This window comes from Theobroma umbraticum, unplaced genomic scaffold, assembly GCF_002168275.2.
Source record: "Theobroma umbraticum cultivar Fairchild unplaced genomic scaffold, ASM216827v3 scaffold_56.0, whole genome shotgun sequence".
In the NCBI taxonomy this organism is placed as follows: domain Eukaryota; kingdom Viridiplantae; phylum Streptophyta; class Magnoliopsida; order Malvales; family Malvaceae; genus Theobroma; species Theobroma umbraticum.
Window position 1 is genome coordinate 12,564,508 of NW_018397256.1, and position 11,459 is coordinate 12,575,966.

The 11,459-nt window shown below is 38.5% G+C and overlaps 2 protein-coding genes across 2 annotated transcripts; one reads left to right on the plus strand and one right to left on the minus strand.

Moving 5' to 3' along the window:
• The first annotated feature begins 1,513 nt into the window (after nucleotides 1-1,513).
• On the plus strand, nucleotides 1,514-5,111 carry LOC110411519 (bHLH transcription factor RHL1-like). The gene is made up of 7 exons (XM_021421715.2): nucleotides 1,514-2,343; nucleotides 2,427-2,531; nucleotides 2,651-2,812; nucleotides 3,006-3,071; nucleotides 3,514-3,579; nucleotides 3,840-3,908; nucleotides 4,328-5,111. Exons 1-7 carry the CDS (start codon nucleotides 1,807-1,809, stop codon nucleotides 4,733-4,735), a joined length of 1,413 nt encoding a protein of 470 aa, XP_021277390.1. The 5' UTR covers nucleotides 1,514-1,806; the 3' UTR covers nucleotides 4,736-5,111.
• Nucleotides 5,112-8,433: 3,322 nt separating this feature from the next.
• On the minus strand, nucleotides 8,434-9,600 carry LOC110411246 (Cytochrome c oxidase, subunit Vib family protein). The gene is made up of 4 exons (XM_021421312.2): nucleotides 9,288-9,600; nucleotides 9,042-9,179; nucleotides 8,844-8,919; nucleotides 8,434-8,513 (listed from the first exon to the last, which is right to left on the minus strand). Exons 1-4 carry the CDS (start codon nucleotides 9,369-9,371, stop codon nucleotides 8,449-8,451), a joined length of 363 nt encoding a protein of 120 aa, XP_021276987.2. The 5' UTR covers nucleotides 9,372-9,600; the 3' UTR covers nucleotides 8,434-8,448.
• Between the last annotated feature and the right edge of the window lie 1,859 nt (nucleotides 9,601-11,459).

The following is an 11,459-nucleotide window of genomic DNA, read 5'->3' on the forward strand; positions in this document are numbered from 1 at the left end:
GTATTAATATCTCTCATGCCTAACTCGTATCAATGAAGAGTTTGATATATAACCTGTTACAAATTCGTATTTTTAACTCAAAATATATATTTATTAGTTGAAAAATAAATCTTTATTTACAAACTTAAAATTTTAAAATTGGTACCTAACAAATTTTTAATTTTAATTGATTTTATAGTTAAAGTTAAATATTTTTCTCCCGTAATTATGAAAAGTTGTGATTGCATTTTAGAAAAATCCTAACCAATGGAAACTGGCAAATGCTTTCAATCTTTTTTTTTTTCAATTTTCACCTGAATATTAATAAATTCAACCAACTCACCCCAAATTGAGGAAGAAATAGAGATATGGAAATGAGAAAAGGAAAAAAAAAAGAAAGAAAGAAATTATGGCGGCTAAATCTGGGGTAAGTGGGGGTCGCAAAGCCGATCTCGCGATTGGGTAAAACAACGGTACTCGCTCTCTGAGGACGACACTTAACAAGTTGATTAGTATGATTAGATAGCAGTTGGTAATTGTGAGTTGTTTTGTCTCTCTAACGAGAATGTTGCTTTTGAGAGAAAATTAGCCGCGTGGGATATTGAGGGTAGTTTCGACAATTCGTGTCGAAGTTGATAGCAAACCCTAGTGGGACACTGGCCGACCACGCGAGACTTAGGAGTGATTGTGCCATCCCACGCGATCACATTGCACGTGCATATACTCACGCGTGAGTAGCCTTTTACCGATACTCTTTTTTTTTTTGGTTAGTTATGTTTTGTTTTTGGTATTTTGTATTCCTTTTGAATGTTTAGGCAGCACTAAAAATTAATGAAAATCTTAACAAAAAAAGAAATTTTGATCTATCTAATATATTTCACTATAAAAAATTTTATTTAATATTTTTAATTTAAAAAATATATTTCGATTCAATCTACTTCAATTTTAATATCTAAAATAAGGATTTCTAATTCAAAAAAAATACTTGCGCTATTAAAAATATTTTGATAACATTTTGCATATATTTTATACATTTTGTAGATTTGTTTTCATTATATAATTGTCTTAATAGTGTTATGAATAAAAATGTAGTTATAAAAATTACCTATACTAAACAAAATTGTACTTTTTGATATAATTAATAATTATGAAAAAATATAATTAGAATTTTATATAATTGCAATATTTAATATTTCACTACATAAAAAAATATGTTACTTAAAAATATGTAATTAAAATCTAAATTTGTCATAATGTTTATACTAAACCCAAGAATATATAATTATTAAAAATGAAACTTTTCAATATCTTTAGGTTATGTTAAGTTAATTATAGGAAAAATGAAGGGGAGAAAGATTAGTCTTATTATGTTTGAAAAAAAAGGGAAAAAAAGAAAAGTACTCAAATACTTAAAAGAGCATTTGAAAGTGAGTGAACGCGCTGGGAGTGGGGCGTAGGATAAATGAGTGGCTATGTCACTAATTTTGTAATTACATTAAAACCTGAGGAGGGATGATGAAGAGGCAATGAAGCGAACTCAAAAACAAAGCTAGCTCTCTCCCTTTTCCCCTGTATTTAATAATCCTAAACCCAAAGAACAACGAAGAGACCCATTCCTTCATCTTCACTCTTCAGCAACGAGAGAAAGGAAAGGAAAAATCGAAAACATTCGAAGCCCAGGAGCCTCTCTCATGTTCCCTCTGGGGTTCCTCTCTCATCGGTTTCCATTTCTCTAGAAATCCCTGACCCCGGAATCAAGCTAGAAACACTTTCACCAACTCTATCTTATTCAACGCTTTCAGTCTTTTTGTTTTTTGTGTGGGAATTATGCAGCCTTGTAGCCGGGAAATGCAAACAATGAACTCGCTTCTAAACCCAACCCAGCAAATCCCACTCCAAGACCTTCAGAACAACGGAAACAGCAACGGTCACCAACAGATCCAAAACCCACAGTTCGATCCCACATCGTCCCATGACGACTTCTTGGAACAGATGCTCTCGGCCCTCCCTTCTTGCTCTTGGTCCGACCTCAAGTCGCCTTGGGACCCGGCTAAAGCCGATGAAACGGGTGGTGCTAATTTGGACAACAATGTTGGGTTCCACTACGATGAGATTCTAGCTTCCAAGCTTAGACAACATCAAATCAACGGGGGAGGAGGGTCTTCTCCCGCTACTGCAGCCATGAAGATGATGATGCAACAGCAGATGATGTTAGCCGGAAGAGCCGCCGCGGCCGCCGCTTCTGGTGGTGGCGGTGGAGGAGGAGGAGGGTTGACTATGCCCTTGTCTTTGGGGAGTTCTGCTGCTGGGTCGCATCAGAACGACATCGTTGATGGGTCTTCGTTTAAATCCCCTAATCATCAGGTACACTTGGGTTTTTCCTTCTCTTTGTTTCCTGTTTGTGTAATATATGAACTTCAATGGCAATATATTGTTTTTCTTTTCAGGGAGGAGAGGGTTCCGTGCAAGCTTTGTTTAATAGTTTTGGTGCTGGATCTCTGCATGGGACTAATCCGTCATCGAACCAGCCTCAGCATTTTCACCATCCTCAGGCACGCCTTGTTTTCTCTTTATTTTCTTCATGCAAAGAAAGAAAACGCTACGAGCCTACTACTCGAACTCAGTATTTACAAAACATTAGTAACAGTCATGACTGCCTTGTTGTTTCCAGGGAGGGACTATGCAGCAGGCACAAAACTTTGGAGCTCCTGCAGGAACTGTGATGAACCAAAGCCAGGCAAGTGGTTCCACGGGGGTTACACCGGCTCAACCTAAACAAAGAGTTAGGGCTAGGAGGGGTCAAGCTACTGACCCCCACAGTATTGCTGAAAGAGTAAGAGAACTCTTAAACCTGTTCTGTGGGTTCTTTTTTTCTTTTTCCATCTTCTTTGAGGTTGCCATGGAAGCTCATGAAGATTTGTTTGTTTCTTCTTGCGCTTTGGGAGTACAGTATGGTACTAACAAACCAAACAAAGATCAAAAATGATTTTATTCGATCCGTATTCTGAAATGATGTGTTTTGGCAGTTACGCAGAGAGAGAATTGCAGAGAGAATGAAAGCTCTACAGGAACTGGTTCCTAATGCCAACAAGGTACACTTCTTTTTCCTTACAGGTTTTTCCCCCTTATTCCTAAAATGAAAAATTAAGGTAGTAATTAAGCTTAATACCCATAGCCTTTCACCATTTCATTTGAACCGGAAGCTCGACAGCTCCGTTCTCCGGCTGGAACTCGATAAGCAGCCGGTCCATGTTAGGTTACTCTTAGTCGCCAACGCCCACTTTTTTTTGGACAGGTGTCAATAGTAGGATAAATCAATGGTCACAGTACAGTGTGTTTAGTGTTGCCCTCTCTGACTTAACCATGCCATCCGTACTCCAGGGAGAGTGCAGTTCGGAACCGATATTTATTAAGCTTTGGCCATATCTTTCATCACATAATTAAAAAAATTCATCCGGTGTTAGTATATATTTGATGTTTGGATTAGTTGAACAAATTGATTAACCAAGTATTGTGATCTGTGCGGAATGACAGACAGACAAGGCTTCAATGCTTGATGAGATCATCGACTATGTCAAATTCCTCCAGCTCCAAGTCAAGGTTCCCCTCCCTTTTAATCAATCTCTCTCTCTTTAATTTTGTAGATCTTTTTATTCTATTCTGTTACATACTACTGCTTAAAAAACCCTTTCTTTTATAGAAATAATTAACTTAAAAATAGTATTATAGTAAGGATTCCCTGTCCTGGTTGACATTGTTTTTAAGATGGATTTATATAATTATTTTAATCCAGTTGTTATGGGCCTCTGAAAATTTAAAATTCCTTTGCCCCCTTTTTGGTGGTTCCTGGAAATACACAGGTTCTGAGCATGAGCAGATTGGGCGGTGCTGCTGCTGTTGCTCCCCTTGTTGCTGATATGCCCTCTGAGGTATAACTCCAAACCCATCACCCCCATTTTGCATTTTTGGGTTAGAATTGTTTACTTTGACTGAGAAAAACCCACAACTCAGGTGGGTTGGTTTCCGTAAAGAGAAAGAAAAAGGAATGAGTAAAATTTGCATGTGATCTTATGCAAAAATTTGGAAGCATAAAAAAGGGGGTGTTCACTGCTCTTCTCCCCCAATCCGACCGTGTCCTCAACCACACCACAACACGACAAAACGAAAAGTAGCACGCGTGCCCCCACTTTCATAGATTCCTCCCTCTTTCTCTTTCTCTCTCTCTCTCTCAAGCTTTTCTTCTTTCTCTCGTTGTTTTCACTTTGAAAGTTCTTATAGGAAAATTAAAAGACGACTGATAAATAAAATAGTAAAATAAACGAGTACAATGGTTTTTTTGTCCTTGTAGGGTGGTGGTGATTGTATTCAAACCAGCGCCAACGGTGGGTCCCTTCCGCGCAATTCTAACGGCAACCAAACGTCGTCGACTAACGACAGTTTAACGGTGACGGAGCAGCAAGTGGCGAAGCTGATGGAAGAGGACATGGGCTCCGCCATGCAGTACCTTCAAGGAAAGGGCCTTTGCCTCATGCCCATCTCCCTCGCCACCGCCATCTCCACCGCCACGTGTCATTCCAGGAATCCCATGATCAACAACGGAAACGCGAACAACGGCGGCAACCACCCGCTGCTTCAATCGACCGGCGAAGGGCCTTCCTCACCTAGCATGTCGGTGTTGACTGTCCAATCAGCCACGATCGGTAACGGCGTTGTCGACGGTTCCGTTAAAGATGCCGCCTCCGTTTCCAAGCCTTGATAACGGCGTTGACTGACTTTTGGCTCGGTTGAAAGGAAGAGAAAAACAAGGTTTCATCAAAAGGAAAGAGTATGGACGGAATTCAACGGCCGCTGAAGTCTATGAAAATAAGGTAGTCTTGTCTTTCTTTACACGGCCCCGTATTTACTTGGACTTTGGGTACAGCCTAAAGCTAACCCCACCTACACCGTCCTCAAAAGAAGAAAGGAGAAGATCAACCCAATCCCCAGAGCAACTTTTATTATTATAATTAAATAATTTTTAAGTGTTTTTGGTTTAGATTCTCTGTATTTCAATCTATTTTATAAGTTTTTTTTATAAAAATTTGAGCTGTTCGATGTAATTTTTTATTTGATGATGTTTACTTGGTATTAAATTAATAGAGGATTAACTACTTTAAATAATTAGGGAATTATTATGGGAGCTTTATCTGAAAAGCAATGACACCTTTGATTATTTTCACCCTATTCTTTCTACCCTTTCTTCATTTCCTTCACTAGGTTACATTAAGCAATTTGTGCAAAGCAGATGTGGAATAGCCTACAAGTCAACGCCCTGTTGCCCACTTGCCCTTTGTTTTTTTTTATCTTGTTCCAGGCCATGCCCACATCCCTTTTTACAAAGCCGAAGACATGTAAAATTGAGGTTGTACTTGACAAACTACAGGCACTAACAATGGGGTTTTGTCTTGTTGGGTCTCGATAGGTTTCCAGATTAAGCAATCCATTTGACACAAAAAGCTGTGTTGACCCTTTTTTTTGGTTTGGGTTCCTTTGGAGTCTTCGATAACGTCAAGTGCATTGACCCTTTACTTTGTACTTAAGGCTGTCTAATCCATCATCTTAGATAATGAACAGTGGTCCGACTGTGACCCCATCACCAGGTTTGAGCCCTTCAACGGCCCTACGAGGAACCATAGAACATATGACGTCTGTGAACATAATTTTGTCATTCCAAGGCGTGGGTCTCTTTCCTCAATCTTCAAGTGATAATAGGGTGAATTTGGAGTTACGTTTTGGCAGGTATTCCAAGGGAAGAAGAAAGAATACACATGTTTCTTTAGTTCCTTTTGTTTTTTTTTTAATTGCAAGAAGTTCATTGAAAACAGGAATATAGAATTGTTAGGTCAAGAATCATCAGGGCCACGAACTTGCAATTGATTATAGGTTTGACGAAGAAGAACAGATTGAAGAAAGGAAGAAGTGGGCAGCGACTAAGGAGTGTTGGTTCTTGTGGGGAGGGGGCTCGACGGCTGAGTCAAAGCGTGTGGAGGTTACGGTCCTATAACCAGACAATAGCGATCCCAAGCTGCCTCACAGCTTCTCAATGACGTTCATTTCCTCATAGATTATTCCGCTAAGTTTCAATAGATTATCATGGTATGCTTGGTGTATGCTTTGGCAGTGGCTGATTACTACAGAAAGCTTTTTAAAACCACAGAATCCTGATAAACAAATGTTCCTTTGAATGTTTCTCTACTGTAAGGAATCGTACGACTGATGGTCATGAGGGAACACTATGACAAGCCATTGTAACCAAGATTAGCAGGAACAAGCAATTCTCCCACCCTGGAACATAATTGAGAACATATAAACCACACCAATGCACTGTTGCCCGTAGAAGTAGATGGAGAGAGAGAGAGAGAGACTTAAAGTTGCAAAATTGCCAAGAAAGTGAGTTTTATCACCAAAATTCAACAGGCCGGTTCAATGTTGTTACAACACAAATCAGTAGTAGTTACGTTCTATGAACTCTTCATTTCACCCTAATGTAAAACATTGCACAAAACATTGCTTACCCATGTCCGACACATTCCAAATCAATGTAACATAGCAAAGTAGAGCCATGGCCATCTTAACAAATGGTAGGTAACCCAGATTTTACACAGCTGGAGGCATATCCCAAATATTCTCAAATTTATTAGATCAATGGTAGGTAGAGTTCAGAGTACATTAGTTACCAACAGCTTCTTCACATTGACTTATCACCCTGCAAAATAATATCTTGTGTGCATGAGAGAGAGAGAGATGTCGACTAATCTTGAAGCTCAATCTTCTTGATATCTAATAAAATTATACATCCACAACAGGCACATGGGAGAATCAAGAGACATGAAGTCCACTACTTTAAGTGTCAATGAGTATTAAATGCTAGAAGCAAGTTAACAATATTTTAGCCCATCCATCTGCTCCAACAAGCCGGTAAAAGCTGCTGCTCCATAGTCTATATTCATTCAGAAAGAAAAAAGAACCATTAAACAAGCTGGTAGTTCATATTTCAGAATTAGATGTATTCTTCCACAAGTACATTCAATAGTTTAAACTATTGAATAGCTGTCTTCAAGATATTACTCCCTCATTCCTTTCCTAAAGAACATCTCTTTATCATAAAATTTAATGCTGTGTGAGCATTGTCTAGAGAGAGTATTAAATGACAGATAGGATATTGCGTCTTAAAACTCACATTAAACCTCTATAGAACTATATTTAAACAATAAATCAACTCCTTGTTGAAGCCAAAATACAGCTTCACTATTTGCATAGTGAAGAATGGTCACAAGCAGTGGCAGAGCCACATCTAAGCTGACTAAGTCCAATTGTTTCCCACCAGATATGGAGAACCAATAGGATTATATAAGTAGATGAGTGAGAGAAATGAATACTACCAATCTGTTGTATGAAAATAAACTACTCAAACTAATTGTATGCCTCATGGTTTTCTTGAGTAGAGAGGTAAAAAGGTAAAAATTCAATTATTACTATAGATTAAATGATTAAAGCTAGTTCACAAAATCTTGCTAGGGCTTGACAACAGATCCAACAGTCACAATGATTAGTTCAAAAACTAATTAAATCTTGCATAGAGTTCATATAAAAAGCAACAACTTTCTACTGAACTTCAACTTGCTAGGTTGTAGCCATGGTCAATTTTATTGGAGAAACAAAGAACGCAGCTTGATGGCAAAAGGAACAGGAGAAGGATTCAAAACAAAAGATAGAAGCGCATACAGCGAGCAGAGGCACATGTTAAGAGTAAGAGTCACAACAAGGAAAGGAACAGACTGATGCATGTCTTATGCATAGAATGCAAGATAGTTTAAATTGAGAGAAAGGAAACAGAAGAGTAATGATTGATGACAATGCAGAGCTCTGAATGTAACTTTTAAAAAGAATTATAAACGGGAAAGTTAAAAGAAACAAAAATGTAGAAAGAAATGCATCTCAATGTACACACCCAGGTGAGATATAGGATGAAGTCAACCAAATATTTAAATGGAACAAACATTTTTAATAAATGACTCAAGAAACCTTAATTGGGATGACACTGAAAGCTGGTAACTAGCGTAAAATGTTCATTCATCATCACACTAGAGTTACATTTCCTGGATTATGGATGGTAGAACCACAAAGACATGAATAGGAAAAAACTAAAAACTGAAAAAAACACCACCAAGTTTAAACCTTATTCAGACAAACCTTCTTAGGTCAAAAGACATGCATCCATAATTTCTGAATCCAACAACAAATAGAATATATGAAATCAACAAATCCCCGATGGTTCAGCAAATCTTAAGCCCATGTTAGAGGGCACCTCCCACTGACTGGAATAAAGGAAGCAAGATTCAGCCATTGATGGACCATGATGATTGGTCCAATCTTCATCAGGAGCCCAAACCGAGCCTCACACCCCTGACAAAAATATATAGACTTATCCTAACGAGTACTATTTGCTTCAAATGCAACTACAATACCACTCTTTGTTCCTAAAGGCTTATCATCTGTTATGAGTAAGCATCCCTAGGAAGCAAATTCACCCACTATATATGAACAAAAAGCACCGTGAAATCATACAAAAACTAACATTATAGAACCATAAGGCAACCATAATCCAAATTCAAAAAATCGATATTTCTTTATTATCAGATATCCAATTTCCCAATAAAAAAAAAGCATTTATGTTATTGTATATCCTAAATACTGTACAAGTGCAGTTTCAACAAGAAGTATTCAACAAGCTAAAGCAGACCCTGACGGTCTAAAAGCTTCAATAAACAATCAAGGAGAGGTTGGACGCTTGAAAGTGTGAGGCTGTGGAAGTAACAACGGACCTCTCCTCGTTTCCCTATCATCAAGTAACCTCTGCGTCCTCTTCGTCATACAATACTGCCTATCAAAATGCTTCACCTACACACAACCCAAACCAAAGACAAAACCCAAATGCAACCCAAATTCAAAAACAGTGAAAAAAAGAGAGAAAGAAACATAATTTCTGGTTAAATGATTAAGATTAGATAGCACTCAGTTACCCAAGAAGCGCGGCAATGCTTAACGAACTCTTCCCTGGAGCCTTTGCATTCAGCGGGGTAAAGCAGCCCCACTGACCCGATTTCAGTTGGTTTCTGGTCCGATTGCTTTTCCAAGCAAGAATAAAATGCATCGCGAGCCTTTTTTCACCCAAACCCCAAAAAGAAAGAGAAACAACATTTCGATTAGATTCCAAAGTTTTCACAATAAATCATAGAGATTAAAGAGATGGGTAGGAAGAGAGGGACCTTGTAGCATGCTTGCCTGGCTTTCAGAAGCACGTCAGTGTGGATTTCATCTCGTTTTCCTGATGCATAAGTTTCAAGCTCCATGGCCTGTTGGCTTCCCGGTTGGAACCAAGCAAGCAAGGATAGAACGAGCTGCTTCTTCACTTACCGAGTTCCCTTCATTTCGTTTCCGCAAGAGGCTCTAGTTGGGCTTGGTTTGGGCTAAATAGGACTAAGGTTTAGTGCCTCATCTGCAACAAATTTGGGTTAAGTTTAATATTGATTAATACTTGAATCAGTATTTTTTTGCAAGAATGGTTTGGGAAAGAAAAAGAAAAACGGAAACAAGAACCAAAGCAAATTAACTTCTAACTCTATTCATAGGCTTACCTAGGGTTGGTGGGAAATAGTACTTTGTATGGTATCTAGGTACCAAATAATGGACTCATTGTAACTTACAAACGAGACTTAACTTCATTTTGAATTGATTGAAATTGATTGTTTACTCACACCCAAGACTTTATATATCTTGTTTAACATATATACAATTAATAGCGATGTCCGCTTGCATGTGCACCATATGCATTTCCATGTCTATTACAAGAATTTAATTAGGCTCCTTTCATTTTAAAGGACACTGTTGAGAGAATGAAAGAAAAGCACTGCTAACCAATATTTGGCATGGCATCTTGGCCATGCATGCGTTCCTTGCGTTTCCCATCCTTAATAATTTGATTTGGCTTATGATTTCCACTTCCATCACTTGTTGGGTACCCGAATTCAACAACTTTATGGTACTGGTTTCACACTTTTGCGTACTGTTAAGGAAAGATTGCTACCTTTGATCAGATGAAGTTGGAGAAAGTAATATATAAGCTGCTTTTGGTTGGATGGCATCAGTGTCAATAGAGATAATGCACATGGTCATATCTTTACCTAGCTATTACAAGGTTGTTCGAGTAGGGGATCTAATCTAAGTGGACCAAAATGAAGAAAGAAATGTGGAATACTAGCTACAAAAACAGCCTGATATGCACAAATCTGCTGTAGCATCAAGCAGGATCCCTTGTTAAGTCAACTGCTGCAATTCCGTACTCCATGACTAGGAATTTTCAAGAACAAAGTCATCAGGACTCCTTTCCCATATCTGATCATCTCACAATTTAAACATAGAGGCTCTCATTGGAAACATGTTTTCAAACAAGAAGACAGTAGAGCCTTCGTAAATATGGATAATTAAAATCTGTATGAATACAAGGAGGTTTCCTGAAGCTAGCTGCTGGTTGCTGTTTAATGTTTGGGGAAAAAGATGAAAACTACTGCTACAAATATCATTCTGAAATTATAGTGGGAGGAGTATCATTACCCACGGAAGTGAAGGACAGTAGGGGACTAGGGGGGCTCTTCCATGACATGCACGCGCATAAACAAGCACGCAATCCAAGACAGAGTGACAGAAGGAAAAAGATAAAGATAGAAAAAGGCTGGGCACTAAAATGTAAATATTGATGATTTTTTGCAGCAGACACAAGCACTTAAATGTCACTTAGCTTATCAGACGTCTGCCATTAAGCTGCAAGTTGCTATACCCCAAGCCGCCCACTTGTACATAGAGTACTGCAGGTACGTTTCCTGCTTGGGAAGGTATTAAGAGAGGAAAAGTTCAAAAAAATAAATAATACTATATGAATATGGAAAATGGGGGCTTTGAGTTTTTGGTAGCCGATCTGCTAGGCAAATGATAATGAAGTTTTGACCGCGGCACGAAAACAAATAAATAAAGTGGGGTTAGGTTGTCCTATATGTAAAACTAAAAGAAAGCTTCCTCAGTGAGTATTTGTGGTTGTTCGAAAGAGGTTTTGCCTACATAGCTAGTTGGGCGAACAAAGTTCCATCAAATTTAGTAGGCTGTGGGAGCAAAAGCTTGCTAGAGATGTGGCCACTGTCCACGGGTAGTACACTGAAAAAGAGGGTAGCTGTTTTGATTCGCGGAACTTGTTAGATTGAGGTGCTATCCGCCTAGACCTACATAGATATACAGTACATGTATATATATACTACTGCTAGTATTATTCTTCCATGGCTGTTGTTTTCTGTTGGTAATTGTCTGCAAACTTGGTCATTGGCTCATGGCCTTACAGTGTAGCCCATTTGGAGAAACTAGACCAAGGTAGCTAAGGGCAGCTAGCCATC